The sequence below is a fragment of the Aythya marila genome (assembly GCF_965140915.1).
Source record: "Aythya marila genome assembly, chromosome: 3".
Lineage (NCBI taxonomy): Eukaryota > Metazoa > Chordata > Aves > Anseriformes > Anatidae > Aythya > Aythya marila.
The window spans coordinates 11,509,016-11,534,003 of NC_139044.1; the positions used below are offsets into that span (position 1 = coordinate 11,509,016).

Sequence of the window (24,988 nt, forward strand, 5' to 3'; positions counted from 1 at the left end):
TTGCAGTGCCGGAGGCATTTGTGCCTCCGTGGAGTCTCCAGAGCATCGTTTGTGAGAAATCGGGGCTTCCCTGAAAGCTTTCACCGAGGTGCCTTGGAGCACGCACCCACGTTTCCACTGCTGCAGCCTGCACCCAGAGCAGTGGGGATATCTGTGCTCACCAGCAGCTTTTGCCCAGCTTTCCTCCAGAACTAGTGTTTCCAGAGAGTCACTTACAATGGGAAAAAAAAAAAAGAAAAAAAAAAGAAAAAAAAAAAAGAAAAAAGAAAAAAAGAAAAAAGAAAGAAAAGGTCTAAAGCACCTCTTACCAAACAAAGAAAATGCCTAGTCACCAGGAATGTCCTCCCTCCTATGCCTGCTGTAATTACCCAACAATAGCAGCCTTGGGTTGCTGGGGCTGAGCCTTGGCACTCCGGCGTGTTCACATGCATCAGCAGCCGAGAGGAGAGCTGCTTGCCTGCTGCCAAGATTACGAGGCAAACTTCACAAGGTTTGGGCAACCCGATAAAATCTAGAGGTGCGAGCTCTCGATTGTTGGGACACCAATCAAGCCTTTGAAGTGAAAGGGCCTGGAATCAGAGCAAATCCTCGGTTGTTCAGGCTCCTTCAGCTGGCGACCCATCACAGCTTGGTGCTACCACATCTGGATCATCCTGTAAGACACACCTTTTTTTTTTTTTTTTTTTTCTAAATTAAATAACATTGGCACTGCTAGCGTAATTCCTAAGGAACCTGACTACCTAGGCTCCAGGGAGACATAAAATGAGCTGTTCAGCCTATATAGTGGTTAACTTAATCTCATGTATGATTCTAGCAGAGCAAATGAGTAGTAAAGATTGAAATCTCTGTCGGAGCTAGTGAAGACTTGGCATTTCCATTTGAAGAAAGTTTTAACGCCAGGTCTCACTGCAAGCTGCACGAGACTGCTAACTACTATACAACTGCCTAGCCCACCGAAAAAAAAATGTTTATAAATGTTAACTGCTTCTTTACTTTTATCACATAACTTTTATTTAAATTATTACGTTTCCTGGCACACCCACTGAAACAGTTTTGCTGCTGCTAATGTGCTTAATATCCAACTAGTGAAATAATGACATGTTATGTTAGCATTAAGGGCTGCTTCTACTTAGTAGTGATTGAAGTGCCTTATCTTCTCAAGTATCAAATTGTTAAATTACAACACAAATGGGAGATATTCTGATTTAATATACCTTTTCCTGCTCTCTCAGCAGCAGCAGCTGTTCTCAGTGAGTTCTAAAAGTACTGGGAAAACAGTATTTCAACAGGGAATTTTTGTCAAATGAAGATATGTCAGCTCTGGAAATTAACTAAATAATTTAAAAAATAATCTAAAAGTGAGAAGCCATAGAAGACTAGACCAAAACAAGCAGAGACGTTTATATTTTTCCCACAAACAAAGCTGGTTGTTCTTAAGTGGTTTCTCTGCAGGAATTTGTTGAAACTAAACAATTTCAATAGATTCTGTTTATTTAGAAAGGCATTTTAGGAAAACAATTGTAGCCAGAAAAAAAAAAAAAAGAGAGAAAAAAGCTGCCCCCGCTCAAGTGAACAATGGAAGTTCCCATTACTTTCAGTACCTGAAGAATGTTACCCAATGGCTTCAGAAATACATGTTTTTTAGAAAGCCAGGGATAGAGTTAAGATGGAGCAACCTGTTAATGAGTGACATCATGCTTAACCTGATGCCTTCTGTTGCAATTATTTTCCTTTCAAAAAAAAAAAAATCTAACTCACAAAAATGTGAGAACTGGATTTCAACATGCCAAAATAATGAAAAAAAAATAGATAGAGAATTGCATCCATAATACAAGGAGATAATAATTTATTTGCATGGAAATAAATATTCATGTTAAAAAGTGAATTTTGATTTAACACCTAAATAAAAAAAAATAAAAAGTGTGATTGTTCAGGTTATTCCTAAACTGGAGTGTTTTACAGCACTCACCTTGCTTATCCATTTGTATTACTTCAGATCCTTGATTTGTTTCTTTCCAGAAAACCTACTATTTACTTCTTTTTCTTAGAAGTATGTCTGAAGTCGGCGTGGTTCACTGGGAGTTCATTGGGATATATTTGCAACTCCTGAAGCAAAAACCTGATATTTTATCTTTAGCAGGAGTTACATTTTTTGAACTTATTGAATTTTTCAAAGATCAGCATGAAGAGTTCTGATCAAATGCTTGCTTCAGCGTTTTAAAGGCTCCTTGTGTCCCCGTTGCCTAAGGAGGTCGTACATTACGATTGCTCTGTAAACATCAGATTGTGCAGAATTGGCTCTGCATACCATGCCGAGCACACAAAGAAGAAGTCAAATGGCTTATCTCTCGCTTATCAACTAGTTTATTTTTCATGCCAAAAGAGGTTGTATTTTTACAAGAGCAGCTGCTGCTTTGTAAATAATTTAATGGCTTCTGTTAAGTAGAGCTGTCAGTTTTGCAAGCAATATTCAAAGACGATTTTCATTTTGCCATGGGATTGCACGTTTTTAATTTATTTTTTTTTTTTTTTTATCCCTGAAAGCCCAGTGGAGGAGACTGGAGAATGCAAAAAGCTTGTGATTTGCAGACACAGATCCAATAGAGAATAGACACAGTGAAATAACAGCACATACATGAGCAGGGAAGGCGTGAGATCACATCACCTGCGTATCATGTTCACAGAGTGTCCTGCTCGTTACAGTGTAGGAAAACTTTCGGTGGGCCTCTAAAGAAATGTGCTGGGCTCTTTCTGTCAGGTGCTAGATGGAGCCGTACATCAGCAAATTTTGGAAATGCAGAATGTGCATTGTGTGGTTGTGCTGGTATAATACCGATGGTGACAAATGTGATTTTGTAGATAAAGATTTTAGTGTGATATGCTTCATATTATTGCATCTGATAAATGACTTTAATGATGAAAAAACAATGCTAGCCAAGATACCGATTCTCAAGTTTTTAAAATTCAAATTCAGATTCAAATCCCCAGATCATATCACGAAAAGCAAGTACTAGGTTAGAATTAAAAATAGAAAGTGTTTATTGTGCAATATGCCAAAGGAAGATCCCAGATAACCTGAGGTGACATTTGTGAGTCCCCCAAAGCCAGCACCAAGTCAGGTCTTCACCTCGCACTTATCTGATGTAAGGACCACCACCTCTGCCATGCTGTTGACAAAATTCTTCCTTTTTTTTTAGTTAAATGTGGGATATGTTGTCCCTGGTATAGGAAGGACTGTATTTTTTCAACAGTGCTCCTTACACATTTGTTTTTCCTGCCATAACAATTCTTACTGGGAATGCAGGTCGCTGTCCCACAGCAAAAGTGTCCATTTTTTTGTCAACAAAAGTGTCCATTTCTTTGTGGCAAAATGCTCATATCAGATGTTTTTATGGCTTTGAATTGCTGGTGGCGTCTGATTTTACCTACTGTCACACTACAAGTCTGCAGCCCTACACCCAGACAGAATACCTTAAGGTTACTAATATCAAACCCCTTCTTCTCTTGGCTGCTCACTGCAATAGGCTTCAAGAAGAGACCTTCAGAGGAATGTACTTTACTTGTCCCAGAGTTTCTTAGATGTAGCTCATTGCTCATACACATTTTTTCTCCCCTCCTTTCACCAAGGCCAGTTTATTATTCAAGGCAAGTCTATTATTTATTCATTGCAGCGTTATGTGCCTGCTTAGAGGTGTGTTGCCCCCTGACTGAGTTGGCTGTTTTCAGCAATTCCCTGCGTTATTCCACCTTTGGGAAACAGAAGCACAGAAAATATTGGTTACTGGAGAAAGCCCAGCCATTTGCCACACTTTACCCACTCTCACACTGCAGATGCAAATAATATCCAGGTAGCACGAAGACTAGAAATAGTCCGCAGAAATCTGACAGTGTTAGCTCTTTAGGACCGAGAGATTTAGAAACACTTACAAGTAGATTTGCCCTTCTAAGCTGGTGAGCATCCTGGGTCTTTGGCCAAAATGTAAGCTAGTGGTATAGCAACGCTCACAAGAGCATAATCTTCTCTGCACTGCCCATGGTGTTGCCATGGGTATCGTGCAGATTAGCTTATAGGGGATCCAGGAAGGCAGAGAACAAGGGGAGAAAAACAGGATTCAAAGAGAAAAAAAGAAACGCAAAAGGGTCTGATGGTTTCAAGAAAAAACATCTTTTAAAGTCTTTATGTGTAACAGGATTTTTCCGTAATCTGAACTCTGCTACACTGGGGTTTGGTTATTTTATTTATTAATTTATTTTAAGCATTACATCTTGAATATGCAGCTCCTCCTGTCTGTTTCCAAGCAGTTTGGACATTTTCAAACAATTTCCTTCCCCACAGGGCTCAGATGGGGACTTGGGAAGGGGAGGCCCTCCCTTCACATGTCTGAAGGCTTTGAGTCGTGATCGTTAACCAAAATATTTTGACAGAAAGATAAGGCAGGTTTTTACTTTTGAAGGAAGGAGTTGCACATGCAAGGGGGATTGGTCCAATTGATAAGATTTGGATCTGTATGGCAACAGCGAAATACTCCCATGCAGCAGCCTTTGGCGGCCAGCTAGGCCTTCTGTAGTTGACAATTTAGGAGGCATTTCCTCCTTGCTAGCTAAAGCCAACACACACTCATGCCCTTCTGAAAGCTCTTGTGCATGTTATTATTGCTGGTAGTTGACTACTTGGCCTCCTTTTCAAAGGAGAAGAGTCAGGGGTGAGAGCTGTGTAAGCGTGGAGTTTTCCACTGGATTCGATCCATTACAAGAAGCCGCTCTTGTCCTTTTTGACACCTCAGGCAAACAGCTTGCAGCTTGCTTGGTACTTTCTCATTAAGTAAGCCTGATACCACAACTTGCTCCGTCTTAACAGGACTTCTGGGGCAGTCAGAAGAAGAAGACACACCACGCGAAGCTTGTGTCGACCGGCCTCCAGCGCACGGAGGAGAGCGCGACGTGCCCGCTCCTGGCCCGTCCACCAGCACGCCAGTACGGAGCTGCTCCCGCAGGTGAGCTCTCTTCTGCTTCCATCACTGGTGTCTCACAGGGCCTGGAAAGTCCTGTATTTCCATAACAGAACATGTAAGGGCGGGAGCAATTAACTAAAATGCTTTTTGAATGTGTGTTTTGATGTTCTGAACTTTCCTGACAACCCCATCTGCGTCTGATCGTAAGCGCGATAAAACATTAAGAGCTAGGCAGGAACCAAGACAAACCTGGAAGCCAGAAGGATGTGGGATGGACACAAAGCAATCTCCAGAGACATGGATAGTTTGCAGATATTTCACATGCACTAGCGCAACCATTTTTGAATTAAAACGTTTGGGCAGATGCCGCCTACTTTGATGAATATGCAGAAGAGAGAATGGGATGGAGCAATGGAACTGCTGTGCTCGGCAGGCACAGGTAGTGAGCAGCTCTTTTAAAAATCAAAAATTATCTTTACATGGGTCTGTGATCTCATTGCTAGTCTGTGATCAAAATCCCTGGGATGATGATTCGAGAGTGCGCTTCTTCCAAAGTTGAATGAAACCTGGGACTTACCTACTAGGAGAGAAACAGTGGGCCTGGCCTCTGTTTTTGCTAGAAGCACATAGATGCTTTTGTTGCTGATGAACAGCACCTTGCAACAGGTGGGAAATTACAATGAAACAGCTATTCTGTAAAGGTTTGAAATGCATTTTTTCTCTTATTTTTCTTGATTATTATTGATAGAAAAGAAACCATACTCCCAGTGATTATATAGATGCATTTGTTTTCATTTTCTGTCCTTATTATATGTAGGAACACTTAATAAATCTAGTGTGAGTAAAACATTGAACATCCACCTTGGCAAATCATCTTAAGTGTTTGTGTGCAATTGTGCTGAATGCATTTTTGTGTGGGCAAGAATCACGTGTCTTTCTCCTTCTGGAAATCAGTGTATTGTCTAGTTTTCTTTCTTCTTTCACATGAAGAGACTGAGGTTTTTCAGTATTAGATAATATCCATTATACCTTCTGCACACCACTGGTGAAATACATAATAAGTAGTCTACCGTTTTTAGGATACAGAGTGCCATCTAAGGCTTTCAGAGAGACCTAATAAATTTGGATATGGAACCTGGTTTTAAAAATACAGTTCACAGCTATTCCATCTTAACTTTGAGGATGGAGACAGCACTGTAGTGATATGGGCAAATAAAGACAGCAAGGTTGTGCTGACGATGGTATTTACTACAGAGGACTTCATAAGTGCCCTGGTGAAAGGAGTTCCTTTACCAGAGTCCTCGAGCAGCAGCTAATCCCAAGACGCCTCTGATCCAAAGGTATAAACACTCTGTCCTCCATCAGCTTGCCTTTTCCCTCTTGGAGTTTGCTGTGACTCACATGTCCCTGGCAGTGCCACGTCTGCCTTCCCTGGGCTTCTTGGGAGAGAGATGCTGGAGTTCAACTTCACTCCTACTCCCCAGCTTCCCAACTTGACCCGTGCCATCCCGAGTGGGTCACCAAAAGCTGCTGAGCCTCACGAGCAGCCCTTTGCAATCACCAGAGCTGCACAAACTGCTTGGATTTCCCAAGGCTCTTGTTTGCCTCCTGCCAAGCTGGTGAGTACAAAGAAAGCTTCCCACCCACGCGGCCAGCTCCTCCGCCTGCTCACACCTCCCCCAGGAGAGCCCTGAGGTTTTGCTTGCCTCCTGCGGAGCTGTGGAATAAGACTTCTCGCAGCTCCCCAGGCTGGCTGCAGCCCTGTGAGGCCTGCTAATGCTAATTTGAGTTTTAAAGGCACTCCCTGTGACAACACGGACTAGCTGGGAAGGTCACCTGCTATGGCACAGGTGGCCCCAACAAACCTCTTCGCTGTGCTTATAAAACCACAAATGGTTACAGGCACATGACTGTGGCTTGTGTTCTGCCTCCAGTTCCACGCAGAAGGGAATTTATTTTCTATGTGTGCTGCCCACTCTGCATCCAGCTTCTTCATGTGCAGAAATTTGTATAGAGTGGAAGGTCCCGAGTGATAGGAGCCTACAAAAAGAGGGACCTTCTCAGTTCTGCAGTCATTGCAATGGTTCATCTCTCTGGCCAAGATACTCCAGCATTGCTAGAGATTTGGCTGCCTGATCTGAGCCACCAGGAGACAACATGGTTTATAATGGATGGATGGTTAAGCAGCACTTTACAAAATTTTCTTTAAATTGATTCAGCATAGGAACCCAAACTTAAATCACATTTGCTTTCTGTTGCCTCAGTGAATTCACCTGAAAAATGGCATCAATAATGCCTTACTAAAATACAGTGAAGTTTGTGAAACCACAGCTGTGGAGTGCCTTGCAGCTGAGTGTCTTAGGAAGTGCACACCGACATTATTATTCTAACTGATTTCTCACATCACAAATTCATATCTGACATTTCCACTGTCCACTTCTTCTCAGCCTCCAACCACTACCTGCAGTTTCTAAATCAATAACCGGGACACATTCCCCCTCCTGTAAAGGCCCTTCATTCTTCGTTAGCTTGGTCATTTTTTTTGTATCGTTATTGACTTTCTCCATTTCTCATGCTGTTTAACGCTAGTCTTCAATGTTTATGTATTCTGCTCACCAGTGAGATAAATGTACATCCCGAATCATTTCCTATTTATTTCTCAATTCTTTCCCCTCAAGAAAAATAAAATAAAATAAAACAAATTCCATTTTTGTAATAGATTTACTACTGTTCTTCTCTGTTCCCTAATCCCACACACCACACAGCCTCCTGTCTTGGCCAAGTCACTTCAGCCCTGCTCTGGATGTTTCACTATAGGCATTCTTGTTGATTTACCTCCTCAGCATCATTTGATATCCATGAGACACTGTTTAGAAAGACTGGATTTGTGGTCTGGGGAGCAAAGTTAGTCTATAGCTTTGTAGACTTTGCTTAATTCCCCTGCACACTGGTGTCCCATGATGTCCTAAAACAAATGTCCCTTCTGGGAGTGTGACAAGATTCAGACTGGAGTGTTGCTCCAAGATTAGGGAGAGGAATTGTATTGCTGCTCTCATGCGGAGCCTTCCAGTGTTCACCAAAGCCAGTGGTTCATTTCTGTTGTCATCCTTCACAAGTCTCCACCGGGTCACAGACCTGGAGCTGAAGCAACATCGAAGCTGGATCTAACTTAGCAGCTGAATCTTCTTTGAGAAGAGGATTGATCCAGATGACCTCCAGAGGTCTCCTCCAACCTAAAAGGCCCTCTATTATTTGCAAGCTGAGCATCATTATTTAGTCATTGATCTTGCAATGAAACCCCCAAAACCTCATCTTCTCGCATAAAGCATAATTCTCACAAAGCCGATAGCACTGCTCACGTACACTTGGCATGCATGAACTCAAGTGTACATGACTGGAGTCCCAAGCTCTGCTGTCTTCTGCATAGCAGCAGTCCCCAAAGTGGTAAGACACCACAGCAAGACTTTGGGTGTTGAGCAAGAACAGTGCTTGATGGCTGCTCTTTATTCTTTCCCAGAGTCTTCTTTCATCTACCTTGGCTTTTTGTCATTGTAACAGCAAGACACATCCCAAACCATGAAATCCATTGACACACGACTGCGTTTCTAAAGCTACCACCCCTGTCTGACCCAGTTACTGTCCCATGTCTGTATCTCACCCAGGTTTCTGGAAGCTCATCTCCAGCACATACTTCAATTTCTTCCCTTCCTGTATTTCAGCTTGGACAGCAGCTTTGTTTTGGGACAGCTGAGACGTTATCTCTTGAATTACACCTAGGCGAAGGCCCTGGGCGGTCTGTGGAGGCTAGCAGAAGACTTTCTATTTAACCTACTTAATAAACCTTGCTACTGACACCCTTCAGGGAGCATATGTGTAACAGAAGCCCAGTTTTCAGGCTGCTTGATTAACAAATCACTTCTATTAACTCTTAACATCATCATCTCCCTTCCGGCTCTGCCTAACAAGGAAAGCTGTAGCCTGGGCAGAAACGGGAACAGAAAAGACCAGAACCAAAATGATTCCTAATAAAATAGTCTTGAGGGTTTATTTTGAGAACTTATTCTAAGCCAAGCCTTGCTGCTCATTTTACCTTAACAATCAGAAAGCAGAGAAATTAGTTTGAGACTCAAATAGGTTTTACAGACAACAGAGAAAATTGGAATAACTCCATGACATTTTATGGAAGCAGCAGCAGCGTTGTTGTCAGTGGAGAGCTGTAATCAACTTTCTGAACAGTGCACACACACACGGAGTTATGGGCAATAAAGATTGCTGGACAATGCTACAGGTAGAGGCGCTGTATTTGCTGTGTATTTTCTTTCCACCAGCCAACAATGCACAGTCCAGTGAATAATTTTACAAGTCACAGGTCTTGTCGCTGGCTTACGTGTTTGCCATTGACCATTGCCACTCTGTCCTTCCCAATGGCAGATATTTTACTGTCTAGCAATTCTTGTTCTTCCTCATTATTTTTTTTTTTCTATTTATGGAAGTGTTTGGACCAGCATAAGTCTTTAGAAGCCTGTAAATAATGAAAATATTTTAAAAATATGTGAACGGTGTTGTTCAGAGGACCCAGGTAGCTTACTGATCCTCTCCACGATGTGTTAGAGGAATCAATTGACTCCCTGGGGGCCAGCTTCTTTTGGACAAGTCACCTAGTGACTGCCTGTCACCGTGCCAGAGTCCAGCACCTAAGAGTCAACACAAAACTGGGGCTGTTCCTGCTCCTCTGCCATTGTTACTGGTAACCGCAGCGTGGTTTTCTTCCCTGTCTGTGTTTCATTCTTTTCCTTTACCGTAATGCATGCTGGGCTTAAATATCTTGTGTTTATTTGTGGTGGCAGGCTGTGTGTGAAGCTGTTTCATCTTGTTATCCGTCTACTCCCTCCCCACCCCCATAGAACTCCTCTGATTTCAATTAGGTTCTTATTTTAATACAGATTAGGATAGAAGGCAGAAGTGTGTCTCACCACAGTGATTTTTGTCACAAAACTTTTGCTTCGTTTTTTCTGTACTGAAAAATAGACGTATTTCTACTCCTCCGCCAGGTTCCTACTCTAAGCTCAGAAGCGCGCTTGCGCATTTTGAACCTGTAGCACCACCCAGCACGGCCTGCCACGGGTCCCCACACAATCCTACAAGCTGCTGTCTCCATCCTAGCAATTTTCAGTTCCAAAGTAAATCTATGAGAGGCGAGCTGTGGGGAGGTGGTGATGGGGTGTAGGAAATGCATCAGAGAGGTGGGATCCAGCAGCACGGCGGTGCTAATCCTGCCCCGTGTCTGCAGCCTCCCCTCGTTTTTTGCCTTTGCTCAGCCCCGGTGAAGGCAACGGGTGTTTCACATGCATCAAGAACGTGACAGCAGGCAAACAGACGTGGGGCATTGGGCAAATTAATTGGTTAGTGTGCATACGGCACCTTGAAATTAAAAAATTAACTCTTATTAGCCAGTACGAACGTACTCGAGATGCATCAAGGTGTGCTGTATGGCCTCTTGATTCCAGACAAAGGTCCTCTTGATTAAATTAGATTGCGAGCGTGTTGCCACATTAGCTCACTTGAAGAAAGAAAAGTTTGAAAAAGCAATTTGGCTTCGTCACATGAGCGGCGCGTAGACTTAATGGAAATTTTTCCAGCATTCACAAAACAAAGCAAAATCAATAAAATGTCTGCCAACTGTTCCACTGAAAACATTCTATAATCTATAGCGCCGAGAATCCCAAGCCAAGATAAACCACCATCGCTGTCAGAAAATACTGACAATTATTTTACGTTGATTCAATTTGGCCCAGCCCCGACTGACCTTGTTTATTCATCTCAGTCTCTTAATTCATATTAACTTGGCATCCAAACGGGACATGTGGCATGTGGGCTGAAGACCCATTTCTGTATCTTAGACTCAGATAAACGTAGAGCATTGAGTACTTCCAGTGCCTTGAGCTCTTAGGTAGATTTATATGCATTAGACAGAACTGGTTAAGTTCCTTTTATCCCCGCTGGGCTTTTCGCGTCTGTTGACTGTAAAACTAGAAGCTCGGTAGAAGTAACATCTTCTTCTAAGCCTTCGGATAGACATGAAATCCTCCCAGCACTGGTCAATTTTAAAGACACGTCCAAAGAGGATGGACGGCTTTAAGCTCTTTTAAAACACAAAAATAGAAGGGTTATGGCAATTTGGCAGCCAAAAAAGCAATTTACGGGTCTCGGCAGAATCCGAGGCTGTGTGTAAGAAAGCTGATCAAGATACTACAGAGGAGATAATGGGGTCGAAGAGCAGAAGAATCCCTCCGTTTTTGCAGCCGGCATAATCTGGTCTCCAACGAAGTTTCTTAGTTTCTTTCGCAGAACCAATAAAGCTTAGCGCGACGGCAGAGGTGCATTACTGCAGCTTAAACACGGCTCGGGAAAGCTGATGAGGAGCGTCGCTTTTAGTGGCTTGACAGATGCCCAGCTGCTTGCATAGCTATCGCCCGACGGGTAGGGGGAAGACAAAGAGATGGAGAAAATCTGAGCTTTTTCTTTAATTATTTACGTTCTTGTCACTAGTAAAGGGCTTTTTGTGCCGGGGATGTATTGTTTGCGCTATCAAAGCCCAGCGAGATTTCGCACTGTGGCAGGTGACAAATCGGGTGCCACATGAAAGCGCTCGCATTTTCCTTCTCACAACTTTCCTGACGTATTTCGAAGCCACCTTTGAGGACCTGCAGCCTTGAAAAACAAGGAAACAACACACGGTGCAAGCGCACCCCTACATATGGTAGCACGATAGAGTAAACACGACTCTGTCCACAGAGGGGGAAAATCCACCCAAACAAGGGCCAAGGGCTCTCCAGTTGGTCTGGCTCAAGAGGTTCACTTTATTTTCTCTGCTCAGGTGATCTCTGCTGAAGGCAGAGCTCCCCTGGACTTCACCAGACATTTGTAGACAGCAGGATGAACAACAAGCAGGCAAGGCAGGACGGCCTCCAGATTTCCAGTTCCACTGCTTTGGGAATGGATTGCCTTTCCGTGTGCTTACCCAAGCAGAGATTAATGATGCGTGAAGAAAATGAAACTAGAGACATAAATAAATACATACATAAATAAGTCCATCCTCATTTTGTATGGCACAGTGCTGGTGTGTTCCTCCCTGCAGCTCCTCTGCAACGTGAATTTCAGTGCGTTTTGGCCGGGTGGGACAGTCCTGGAGTGACTGCGAGGCCAAGCAAGTGCTGCTGGTGATGCTCGATCAGCAGACCAACTAGCACCTGATAAAAAAAAGAGCTGCAATTTGTCACCAGGCAATTTGCACAGGCTGCTGTGTGCTTGATAAGATATAAAACAAACAAAACCACTTTGCTCGGCTATGTAGCTTCTCCCCAGCTCTTCATCAGTTCCCTCCCCTCCTATCACTTCTGTTTTGTTTTTAAAGACCCGCTGGCAGCAGGCAGGCAGAGGACAGGGACGGGAAGTCTGGAGCCGCTGACCATGCCACCTCCCTGGTGGAGAAGCCCTTTCCTGGGAGCCAGGAAGGTAAGCAAACAATCTGCTTTTGAATATACACAACAGGACGGGGCTAGGAAAGTAATGGGGATTGGTGTCTTGACAAAGAACTTGAATTTGGGAAGAGAAATAAACCTTGAGCTTGTTTTGCACGTACTTATCGGGGAGAGGCACGAGGCCACGGCTCCTGAGGCAGCCACCAGGTCCCAGCTGGAGCTCCTTGTCCCAGCTCTTGGGACGTAAAATAAATCACCTGGTCTCGTGAAACTCCTTACCTTGCAGTCCTGTTCATGATTCAGTGCAGATGCAAGGCGTGAGAAGTGTTCATTAGATTGGATTGATGTCGTTTGGCGTGCTATGGCCAGGTCCTCCAGCAGCAGAGCTTTGGCTATGGCAGGGTTTGTGCAGCAGCATCTCCCACTGCTTCTGCATGGGGTTCTGGAGCAAACAGATGTGGATGTCTTGCTTCAGCAGTGTTTGATATCTCTGTGGTGATAGCAGATTCAACATAGCACAGCAGGGCAAGAGAGCAGTGCTCCAGCAGGAGAAAGTCAGGGGTGAAGAGTCACCCTGCAACACCAGCCGGGCAGGGGGACCTACGGGTCTTTGCACAAGGGGATTTTTGTCTTCTGCCTTGCCCGGGTGTCCCATCACCCATACAATTGGGTGTGTAGGAAGTGAGCAAGGCCCTTCCCCCTCCTCCTGGCTCTGTCCCCTGGGCCCAAAGCCTTGCCCGGGGACCATAGGACACGGCAGGCAGTGCCAGCGAGGGGCAGAGGTGCGGTGCCTCCTCTCTGACGTCGGCAGCTGTTAGCTCAGCTCAAGCCGTAACACGAAGATGCCTCATCCCCAAGCACCTCCAGCAGCAAACCTGACAGCACGCGGACTGCAAAACCCTCTCGAGACACCAGAGGAGTGCTCGGGCAGGCAGCCAGCACCCAGCCCCACCACCCTATGGCTACCTCGAGCTTGCCCCTGGCACGAGAGGTGAGCTGCGGCCGTGGCTGCGTTGCAGTGCGAGCATCCCCCTCGTGCAGCAGCACCCACCGAGCGAGGAGGACGTGGGGACACGCACCCACCACTGGTTTCACATCTCCACGCTGCCCTATCCGCGAAAAAATCACTGTTGCTTTAACCCGGTGTAGCGTTTGAAGGAATATACGTGTCCTACATGTGTAAACTTGCAGAAGCGATGTATTAAATATTTTAATTCAGCCATTGAATAACAGGATATAAAATAGCTGTGTCCTATCAAAAACATGAAAGAGTTACCTAATACCGTGCCCTTGTTTGTTTGGGTTTTTCAGCAAGTTCAGTGGAATGTAAATAACACGGTGATCTTCTGTGTTTTTTTTTTTTTAAGGAAATTTGAGAGCAGTTCCTACAGAGCAGGTAAAGCATTTCTCATTTATTTATTTTATTTTTTTATTTCTGCTTATTATTATTTACTCTATTTTGCAGCTTCCTGAAACTTCCAGAGCCTGCCCCTGCAAGCTGTCTGCCTGCAGGGCTCTCGCTGAAATTGGTAGAAGTGCTGCTAGGATGCGGCTTCGTCCGCAGCGCTGAGCTGAGCGCAGCGCGTGGAAGTCAAAAATCATTATTAGCCAGTGGCTGCTGGATGGGACGTAAGAAAGGGCTCCTTGTCCTCGCTCCACGTTCACCTTACACGAGCTAGCTGGTGCTCATATTGGTGCTTTCAACAGCGAGCCCACGGTAGAGAGGAGTGAAATCCTACCCTGGGGTTTCACGAGCACTTTAAGCTGATTTAACTGCAAGGTGCTGCCAAAAAAAAAAAAAAAGGTGGCCCAGCCCTTTCTCCCCCCCGTCAGCCTCCAGCTTTATGTCCTCCTCCTCCTCTCCTGTGCTGCTGTGGGCACTTGTGCACCGCAAGAAGCCCACTGGGGCAGAGGGGGAGGACCGCATGTGGGTAGGGGGATGGTGCCCCCATCCCCAGACCCTGCACCACGCCATCTCCCCAGGGACCTGCCCTGGGCCGGTGCCCCACGGGGTTTGGTGTTGGTGCTTACAGAGCACACAGGTCGGGCTGGTGAGTCAGCAGTGTGCGGCACTGACGCACTCCTCCAGTCCTCGTTTACGGGGGAAAAAAAGTAAATAACACGCGAGCTGTGTCACGGCAGGACGGATAAAGGCAGAAGGCTGCCTATATTGTAGCCTAGCTCTGTTGAAACTCTTATTTTCGAGGCCAAAGCATTCAATGTTTGGCCACGGTACAAACAGATCATTAATAAAAAACAAAAAAAAAAAGAGAGAGAGAGAGAAAGAAAGGAAACTCTTCAACCTCCCAGCGGAGCAGGATGGCACTTCTTTCTTTCTTTCTTTCGTTCCGAAGCCGTGCCAAGTGAAATCGTGCTAAGAGCTGTTCTACCAGTCCCGAAGCGCTGGAGCACAGCACGCGCCGGCCCCACCTCTGCAGCCTCCCGCGGGCCCCAGCGCACGTGGGCCGGGTGGAGGATGGGGACGGGCGGCGTGGTGGTGGCAGGGAGGTCCCTGCGCTCGGAGGACGTCCCCGGCTGACCTTTGGTGGCTCGGTGGCACCGAGGAGGTGGCGAGGAGTGAAATGGAGCTGCAGGGACGGTGAGGAGGTTGGTGGCTGGCAGCCCAGCTGGCCAGCAGCTCGCTGCTCCTGCCTGAGCTGGATGTAAGGTGGGAGCAGCTGAATTAATTAATTAACTCAGAACCTCGTTTGAAAGCCCTGGGTTGCCACCATATGAAAGCCATGAGCACAAACGAGCAGGCTGTGTGATCTGAGAGATAGCAAGAAAAAGCACTTCACCATCATGTAATTAAGGACTTAAAGCATACTTCAGGTCCAAAAAAAATAATGCAGGTTAATTTCTGAATTCTGGTGGGACTCCAGACCAGGTGCCCCAACCTCACCATGCCTTGCAGAGCCGCTTGCTGGTGAGTTGGGTCTCCTCCACCCCTGTGGTCTGCTGGCTTTGGCAGGGCCAAGGGACGAGAGGCAGCAGCCGAGACCAGCGCCAGGCTGCAGATGGAAACGCTGTGCTGAGGACAAGGGAGCCCTTTGTGAGCTCCAGAGGTTGGGAGCAGAAGAGCCATCCACACGGCATTAACTTCGTGCTTCTGGGGCCACGTTACCGCACTCATCTGTCCTGACTTGTACCAGTGTGTGGAAATCTGTGTCCTGCAGCTCCTTCTGTGTCCTGGCTCCTTCCTCGCCACCTAACTGGGCTGGCCACTGCAACCCGTCCCAAATTCACCCCAAACCCACGCTCACCAGCAGCTCTGGACCCAGTCCCTGCAGCACTGGTTGGTTCTGGCTCTCCATGCGAGTCCCCCCGACACCATTTCACATTTTTCCCCCACTGGGGCAGAACCAGAGCACCCAAGCCCGAATCCCCCCGGTCCCTGAGGTCCCCGAGGCTTGCACCCTGCTGCTCCCCGTGCTGGCATCCCTCCACCGCCACTTCCCACACGTTGCTTCAGAGGAAGCCCTCACAATACCGGGCTCGGTGCCACGCACGGGGAGCACACCCAAAGCCCAGCCCTTCTTGCACAGGCAGCGCTGCCGGAGGAGCTGCGACCCGGGGGGTTTGGTTTGGTGCGTCCCCCGTCGCGGTTCCTTGCAAGATGCTGAAGTGACCCGCTGCAGGCAGAGGGTGTGGGCAGCACGGACCCGAGTTTTCATGGGTCTGTGGCAGCACACAGCCTCGCTCACTGCTGCTCAGCTATGAGGAAGCCTCTCCTCCCTGAAACTGCAAAGAGCGGGGCGACAAAAACCTCCCCGGCGCCTGAGCTGTCGGACGAGGCTGGGTGTCTTGAGGCAACCCACGGCCCTGCAGAGAGGTGCAGCAGGAGGATTTGGTGCCCGTGTCCAGCCCTGTCGTCCAGGAAGGGCTGGGGATGGGACGGGGAGGCCGCCAGGGCCGTGCTGCTCGAGGCCCGGCCTGTGCCTGGCATGGGGCTGGGCTGGGTGATCCCCAGAGGTCCCTCCCGGCCCGCGTCACGCCGTGAGCTGATCGTCTTGAGCAAAATATCTAGGTCAGGTCAGAGAGGCTCCGTGCGGCGGCACCCAGCCGTAAATAAGTGAGCCAAGGCCGCCAAGCACCCTGTCACAGGCCTGGGCACCCGCTGGGCCCTTTGGAAAATGGGATCCGTGACTCTGCTGCTTCTGGGCTGGACACGGCTCCTGCTTGGTTGCAGGAATTTGAGGTCCTGAAGTCAACGGGGCCTGCTGGTGGTTGTTTAGCTGAGTGATAATGTGGCAAAACGACCAGCCAGAAAGGTTTCATGTGGTGCCACCCAAGGGAAACAAGGAGGCATGCCTGGTGAAGAGGAGCGGGATCGGACAGGCCACATGTCCTTCCACATCTGCGGGCTGGGACCGGGCAGCCTCAGCCCGAAAACCAGGAGGGAGCTTTACACCAAGGAGCCCCTGTGTCCTTGTTTGTCCCCCTTCTCCCCCTTCCCACCTTCACCGTGCCCTTGAGACTCATCCCCAGCAGAAAAAGCGGCGCCTGCTGGGGGCAGGCCCAGGGACGAGGTTTCTCCCTGCTTCCTGCTCCATGAGGATGAAGGGCTCCTCGTCTCCACCCCAGACCCGGGGAGACCGAGCAGAGCAAACCTCCTCCGCCCTCCCACCCCTGCGGGCCCGAGGTGGCTTTAGTGGCTTCTCGATTACAGGGCGCGTCCTCCCGCCCCGCTCCTCCCTTCGCCCGCCGGAGCGGGCCCGCAGCATTGCCATGCAAAGCCCCACGAGCCCAGCTCTGCAGGGCACAAGCGGACGCTCTCCTGTCAGGATGATCGTGTTTTACTTCCCTGGGTGACGAGCTGCTCCTTGCTGCAGGCAGCTCCCTGCGCTGCCTTCCCCTGCTCCTGGACAGCCCTCGTCTTGCACCGTGGAGATGTGCTCTGGTCAGACCATTACGGCGTTTTATTGCCGGGGTGCTGCTGCAGGAGAGGTGCAGATATCAGGAGAGAGCTCCCGTCAGTATCACTCCCCATCCTTGGATTCACGTCCGTGGGCTCGATGCCACATCACAGGCTTCCCACGCCACACCGCCAGGGCTGCCGTGCTGCCACCAGATAGGTTTGCAAATGGGTTTGTGAGGAGCACGCATGCAAAAACGGCACGGCCGGGCAGGTCTGCAGAGCCCGGAGTGTGTGGGACGAGGGCTTTTGGTGAGCTTCCCCCTGGAGAGGGGCAGAAATCACCCAAACCAAGCCCTTGGACTTGAGGTGGCCTCGCAGGGCTTTGTTCTCCAGCCTGCCCACCCCTGCCCTTGCCCCGCAGAGCTTCAGGCACCACAGGGCAGCCACGTCCCCTCCTCAGCCTGTGGGACACCAGCAAAACCCCTCTGCTGGCGGGTGCTGAGCCAGCTCTGGGTGCTGGGATGATCCAGTGAAGGGGTGCAGGGCATGAGGCATGCCATGGCCACCTCCACACGGGGACAACACCGAGCTGGGGATGAAATTCAGCGTGTCCAGCCGTGGTGTCTTTGCCCCCACATCCCAGCAGGAGCACTCCTTTCAGAGGGAACCATGCCCTGAAGTGGGGCTGCTGCTCTGTCAAGGCTCCTTCACCATCTGCAGGAGTGAGGGGAAGGATTTGGGGGTTTCTTGCTTCCACCTCCCAGGACCGTGCCACCCTCCCTGCCCTGATGCTCGGGGACGGGACACGCACGCCTTCCCCCGTGCGCCCAGCTCCACGCCCAGCGTTCGCCACATCGCGCAGAGCCAGCTCGCTGTGAGTCAAAGGAAAGCAATGACTCACGGGGCCGCAGCTCTTCCCAAGGCCAAGTATTTCACGCACTTTGCAGGCACGCTAGCCCGCGTTATGAAATAACCTCTATCTGTGGCACACTTTGATATGTCCCGTATGGAAACACGGGGCTGGGGTTGCCGTCGCGCACCGGTCACTGGCAGAAGCGCCAAGGTGTGCGGGTCGCTGTGCTCGCAGCGCTGCTCCCCTCGTCCTGGGAAAGCAAAAACGCCTTCCCCGCGTTAAACTCCAAAAACCTGGCTGGCTCCCTGCTGGCATCAGCCCAGGCTTGTGGTGCTGGAGGTGTGTTTTAATTAAAAGGTTAACAAAAATATAGTTTCGCTTTGGCCGTTGCTGGAGAAGGGGGCTCACGGGCGGGCTTGGCCCCAACTCCCAGAACAAAATGAGGAGAAGGTCCCTGTCCCTTTTCCCTGGCTTGGGGTGGCATTTGGGACACCAGTGTGAGGTTTCCATCTCTGTTTTTTTTTCTCCCTGTGCCCGTCTCACCCCGTTTGTCCTCTCCCCACAGGGGTCAGGAGGCAGCGGCTCGCTGCACGTCGTGCACCTGGGGCTGGTGTGACCACGTGTGGACCACCTCAGATGTCAAAGCACGGCAGGAGAAACCTCACAGAAAGCCCTGCAGAGAACTTCCAGCCTGGACCAGGAGGTGAAGAAAGAGACCTACCAAAGAGCCCTGACTTTGTGTCTGTGTCCTTGCCTGGATTGCCCCATGTGTCTTCATGAAGGACGATGTGGTGGCTTCACAGACATTAAAAACAGGAGAACTGTGGCTCCCTGCCTATGGTGTGACACCGAGTGGTTTGGGTTGGTTTCACTGAGCACATCATAAAACTTGTCGGGAGAAATTCTGGCGGCCTGGCCGCATTATATGTTTTAGCAATCTTCACTCGGAAGCAGATTTGAATTTCCACTTCAGGCTCTGAAAACCGCTCCATTGAGATACCAGCAGATAACATCTCCACTCAGGATGCCTCTGTGAAAGAGCAGCCTTTCACAGTCGGCAGCATTTTTCTAAGAATGCTCTCAATTTTCATATCTAGCTGTATCATCTCAGCTGAATAACCATTATTTTGCCTTAAAAAAAAAAAAAAAGAGAGACACGGAGCCTCTTAAGCATCATCCCGTCGGAGTCCAGATCCTAATCTGCCTCCCCTAACCGCGACCTGCCGCATCCCCGCGGGGTTTTTGGGGTGGTTAAACGTGAGGTGGGCACGGCCGCAAGGCTTCATCCCACCCCCGGGTCCCTGCACGCATCTGTGCCTTGTGCCTGGTCCTGGCCATCCTCTCCAAATTGGGTCTTGGCCTGAAAAAAAAAATAGAAAAAAATGTATATTTGTGTGCCCGGCGCTGCGCGGGCGCCGAGGTGCAGCCGCCCGGCTGAACCGCAGCCACGCTCCTGTCAGCACAAGTGGCGGTCTGCGCGAGGGATTAATCTGACACCAGACAGCGATGCTTAATCCTCCGGTATATCATAATCTATTTACTTTGCATGCTAAGAGGATTTCAGCTTAAAAATATACAGGAAGTGATACTAGAAAATGTACATAGGATCCAGAATGCCAGTTCCTAAAATCTCGCTTTTTTACCCTAAAAAACAGAATGCTTTCCCTGGGGAAGCCCTGGCTGCCTGCAGTGGCAGGGCCCGGGGCTGGGCAGCACCGGGATGGGGCAGCCCGGTGGCACCGCGCGTCCCCGGCCGGGAGGGAGCTGCACCGGGGCTGCTGCCTGGGAAATCCAGCCCGGGGTTGGGACCGATGTGGGATTTCCACCACGCGCTCAGCGCCACCCGAATTAGCAGCCGCTGGGTAACCTGGAGGTCAGCGTGGGGCTGGGGGGGACGCCCGTGGGCACCACGCACCCCACAGCGCGCGCTGGTGCCCGGCTGTGATCACTGTGTGGTTTTGGGGCAGGAGCTGGGATGTGGGATGCGGGCAGCTTCAGGGCAATAAGGCGACCAAGGCTACCAAACACCGGGCTCTGGGCTGGCACACGGCTTCAGCTTGCACCACGAGGGATGGAGCAACTTTTTGGGGCGTAAAATGGGTATGTTTGGGGTTTGGGAAGAGCAGCGCAGGGGCACCAGGCACCACCAGCCAAAGAGCTCCTCACCGGCACGTAGGCGTTATTTTGGACACACCGGGTGGCACAGGACGCTCGGTGCCCACGTCACCTGTGGGTGACACCTCCACCTGCATGCCCTAGGGTGGATGGACCCAAAAATGCCCAAACCCTCCCCAAAACATCCATGCATAGCATGTCAGCGCCTTGGCACCTTCCCCCCACACCCTCCCCCCGGGGATGGGGGTATGTTGGGGTCCCGGCTGCCCTGGACACTAATACAAGACCACAGGGAGCAGGACTGAGATTTGGGGGGGGATGTCCTAAAATCTCCCTCCAAAAAAAAAAAAAACAAACCAACGTGGAAATGCCCCAAACACCTCGACAAAGGGTGAAGGAGCAGCAGCACCGGCTGTCCCCTCACCCCGGCCCCCAGCAGCTGCGGGGAGAGGCTGGAAAATAAACGGGGGTGAGGGAGGGCAGGGGGGGCAGGCGAGCAGTGACCCCAACCCCAAATCCCGACCAAATGCAGCCGGTGCTGGACACAGGGGGGATCACCGGGAGCCGGGGCTGAAGCCGCGGTGCCGAGCATCTCTGGAGCACCTGCAGCTCCGCCTGTCCGTCTGTCTGCGTGTCCGTGTGTCCGGGGGACACTCATGGCCCCCCATACCCTCCCCAGGCCTGCCCCTGGGTCCCAGTGTGCTGGGTTTGGGCATTTCGGGCAGTGAAACCCCATCCCTCAACCCCAACCCCATCCCCATCCCGCACAAGCGAGTGCGGTGCAGCCCGGCTGGGGGGCAGTAAGTGGGAAACCAATTAACGGCAGTAATTAAAGGATCCCAGAGCCCACAGCTGCAGAGGGGGCGGGGGGAGCCCCCTCACACCCCGTCCTTGCAGCTCGGTCCTGCCGGGACCCTCCTGGGGGAAGAGGAGGCACGGGGAGGAAGGACGGGGCAGCAGCGGCTGCCTTGCGCTGGGCTTTGTTTGGGGACACGGGGGGGTCCCAAAACCAGACAGGGACGTGGGTGGGGGGGACATTAAAGGCTCAGGACCCCCCACCCCGTGCCCATGGGGCGAGCTGCCAGGGGGCAAACAAAAACCCAACCCCTCCCGACACACGGCCCCGACGCAGAGCTGTTGCCCCCCCCCCCCAAACACCACAACCACAGCAATCAAAACCCAAAGCCGTTTTGTCTTTTTTTTTTTTTTTTCCTCCAGTTTTCCTTTTTATTATTTTTTTAAATTTTTTCAAAAAGTTTGTCTTTTTTTGGTCTGCGGGTCGCGGATCAGCCGAGCAGCCCTTCCCACCCCCCTCCTCTTCCTCCTCCTCCTCCTCCTCCTCCTCTTCCTCCCCTGTGCCCCCCCGGCTGCTGCCCCCCGCCCCGGGACGAGGCTGGACCCCGGCCCCGCGCGGACAGACGGACGGACGGACAGAGGACGCGGCCCCCCTGCTGCCCGGGGATGGGGTAGGGGCCAGAATCACCTTTTTTTTTTTGGGGGGGGGCGGGGGGCAGGGGCGAAAAAAATTAAAAAATAAAAATAAAATTTAATAATAATAAAAAAAAATAGCTTAAAGTTTCGTTTTTTCCTGTTAGGCTTGTGGTAAGACGCCAACCCGAGAGCGCCAACTAAAAACGAGGACGGTCCCTGCAACGGAGCCGAGTATCTACAGCGAGCCCGGCGCGCCCGGGGCGAGGGACCCCGCACGGGGGGCACCGAGGGACCCCCAGCCAGGGGGCAGGAGCCAGCCCGGGCCCCGGGGAGGCGGCAGGCGTTGAGTTTCTATTCTTTTTTTTTTTTTTTCTTCCTCCTTTTTTTTTTTTGTAATTTTTAGTTATTTTTGTTAAAAGTCCTCTTCTTCTTCTTCTTCTGTTCCGTTTAAAAAAATAATAATTATAATAAACCCGCCGGAGGGGCGCGGGAAGCAAATAAATATCAGTCAGGAGAGACGGGGGGGCCCCTCGGCACCGCGGGGCTCGCCGAGAGGGGGGAAAAGGACGAGACGGAGCCGCGGCCCCGCGGGATGCCCGGGGCCAGGGGTCCGAGGCGGGGGGCGACCCCTCACAAGACCTGGAAGCGCCAGGACGCCTGGTCCTTGTAGTCGAGGCAGTCGGGGGAGTTGAAGTTGAGCTTCCAGGAGGCGGCGGCGGCGGGCTCCTTGTAGTCCAGGCAGTCGGAGGAGTTGAAGGGCAGCGCGGTGCCGCCGTAGCCCTGGTGGTGGTGGTGGTGGTGGTGATGGTGGTGGCCCGAGCTCTGGCTCAGCGGGTGGTGGTGGTGGTGGCCCGGCACCGAGGAGGGCCCCATGGGGCTGAGCTGGTGGGGGTGGTGGTGGGAGTGCATGGGGGCCAGGTAGGAGCTGCAATCCACACCCCCGAAATAGGACGAGGAGGGCGGCGCGGGGTAGCCCTGCCCGTACCCCCCGCCTTGGCCGTAGGACACCGGGTAGCTGGCGGAGGCGGCGGGGCCGGCGCGTTGCATGCAGGAGGCGCCGGCCGGCGGCAGGGGCTCGGGCACCGTCACCCCCGCCGGGGCAGCGCCGGGAGAGATGGAGGCCGGGCTCCAGATGGACGAGGCCGGGGTGCTGAGGGAGGCCGGGGCGCCGCCGGCCGCCGCTGCCGCCGAGGAGGCCGAGCTGGAGGAGGAGGAGGAGGCCGAGGAGCTGGAGGCGGCCGCCGGCGGCGTGAACTGCCCGCTGCTCTCCGAGCCCGAGCTCTCGCGGGCCGGGGACGACTTCTTCTTGGCCGGGCGGCTCTTGGCCCCGCCGCCGCTCTGCTGCTGCTGCCGGCACTTGGCGCGGCGGTTCTTGAACCAGACCTGGAGGGGAAACGGGGGGGGCTGTGAGCAATGGGGCGAGGAGGGGACAAGCGGGGGGACCTCCGGTGCCCTTGCTCGTCCCCCGTCCCCTCTTCGCCCTGAGCATACCCAGCCCTGCAGCCGACCTCACTCTGAGCACCCGCACCCTGCCACTACACCGCACAGCCCCATGCCCCAAAAATCACTCTGTGCGCACCCCAACAGGTGTCTGGTCACCCCATGTAACCCCCCAAAAAATGAGGCCAACAGCAGGTGGCCGGGAACGGGGCGTCCTGCCTGGCGCTTCCCGCAAAGTTCACAGGGTGTGCGCCCGAGTTTCTCTTGCAAGTTCATAAGCCCGGCTTGTGCCCCTCAGCCAAAAGACCTCCGTCCCCCCACACCTGGGGCAGGGGGAAGGATCCTGCCCACACATCCCACCCCACCGAACATCCCTCCCCGGGGAGCAGCACGCCGAGCCTGGTGGGGTGCGCCCGAGAGAGCACGCGGGCTGCTAACCCCAGGCAGGAGGCAGGGCGTAAATTAAATTCAAGATTTAAAATATATAGAAATAAGGCAAATAAGGTGAATATTTGTGTATTTTAAAGCCCCTTCCCCGGACAGCACCACGGCAGGACAGCCAAGCAGCCAGGAGCCCACACGCGACCCGAGGCAGCGGCGCCAAGCGCGGCGGCGAGCTTAGGGCCAGCCGATCCGGGGCGCCCCCCGCAGCCCCCCTCTCCCCGCGGGTACCTGGACTCGAGACTCGGGCAGGTTGATCTTGAGGGCGACCTCCTCCCGCATGAAGATGTCGGGGTAGCGGGTCTTGGCGAAAAGCGCCTCCAGCACGTCCAGCTGCGAGCGGGTGAAGGTGGTGCGCTCCCGCCGCTGCTTCCGCGGGGTGGCTGGGGGCAAGCACCGCCATGACCCGGTCAGCGCCGACCCCCTGCGTGCACCGGACCCCCCGTGCACGCCAGGAGCCCCAACCCTCCTGGGAAGGGGCCTGGGAATCGCCCCCCGGTTCTGTCCCACCACCACCCCACAACGCAGCTCCCAGCCCTGGGAGCGCTGCCCGATGGGGCCGGATCCCGTCCCGCTGCGGGCAGGGCGAGCGGCGAAACGCTGGGGAAGGGTCGGGCTCAGCCCCGGCGGGGGGCACGGGGAGATTTCGTTGTGGGGAAATAAAATTATTGTTAGTAGTCATAGCTCTTATTTTTTTTTTTTAAAGGACTGATTAAAATTAAAAATCCCCCACTGGAGCAAACGAAATCTTGGGGACGGGGTGGGAGGAAGGCGGCTGCCGAAGGTGCCGCCAGCCTGGGGCGCGCGGAGGGGGCTCGGGGGGGACTCACCCGGGTACCCCACGGAGGGGTGCAGCAGGTCCATGGCCGGGCCCGTCAGCCCCAGCCCGTTCATGCCGTAGGGGGGCTGTTTGAGGTAAGACATCATGCTAAAAGCCGGGCGGGTTCCCTCCAACGTCCCGCGGGGAGAAAAAAAGAATGTAAAAAACGGGAATCAAAAGAGCAAAAATTAAAAAAAAAAAAAAAAAAAAAAAAAGACGAGGAAAAAAAAAAAAATAAAACACAACAAAAAATAAAAAACCGCAAACGAATGCGTGGAGTCGGGGGGGATTAAAAAAGCCCCAAAAATGACCAAACGAAAAGCACTCGGGCAAGGGGGAGACGGGCGCTGAGCGCCGCCGAGGCCGGGGCGGGCGCCGGCTCCGTCCCTGGGTCCCGGCCGGTCCCGTGCGGGTCCCGCGGGGTGCCCGGGCTGGGGGGCTCCGGGCTGGGTCCCCCGGGCCGGGGGTCGCCGCTCGCAGGCTGGGGGCTGCAGGGGGGGGTCCCGGCGGCGCCGGGCGAGGCCGCAGCTCCTGGGGAGAGAGCAGAGAGCGGCGTCAGGGGCCGCGCAGCCCGGCTCGGGGCTCCTCGGGATGGGG

General features: G+C 51.6%; 2 protein-coding genes across 2 annotated transcripts in view; one reads left to right on the plus strand and one right to left on the minus strand.

The window, feature by feature from the left end:
- The window catches only part of WDPCP (WD repeat containing planar cell polarity effector), a 147,380-nt gene extending 128,587 nt beyond the window's left edge, over positions 1-18,793 (plus strand). Inside the window, exons 15-18 of the mRNA XM_082755619.1 lie at positions 4,859-4,994; positions 12,367-12,467; positions 13,801-13,829; positions 18,710-18,793. Of these exons, the coding sequence (XP_082611745.1) occupies positions 4,859-4,994; positions 12,367-12,467; positions 13,801-13,829; positions 18,710-18,760 (317 nt within the window). The 3' untranslated portion in view covers positions 18,761-18,793. The remainder of the gene's footprint in view (positions 1-4,858; positions 4,995-12,366; positions 12,468-13,800; positions 13,830-18,709) is intronic.
- A 3,527-nt stretch (positions 18,794-22,320) lies between these two features.
- On the minus strand, positions 22,321-24,583 carry OTX1 (orthodenticle homeobox 1; the record flags this gene model as incomplete). Its single annotated transcript, XM_082756002.1, has 3 exons — positions 24,402-24,583; positions 23,803-23,954; positions 22,321-23,073 (listed from the first exon to the last, which is right to left on the minus strand). Exons 1-3 carry the CDS (start codon positions 24,496-24,498, stop codon positions 22,321-22,323), a joined length of 1,002 nt encoding a protein of 333 aa, XP_082612128.1. The 5' UTR covers positions 24,499-24,583.
- Positions 24,584-24,988: the final 405 nt, after the last annotated feature.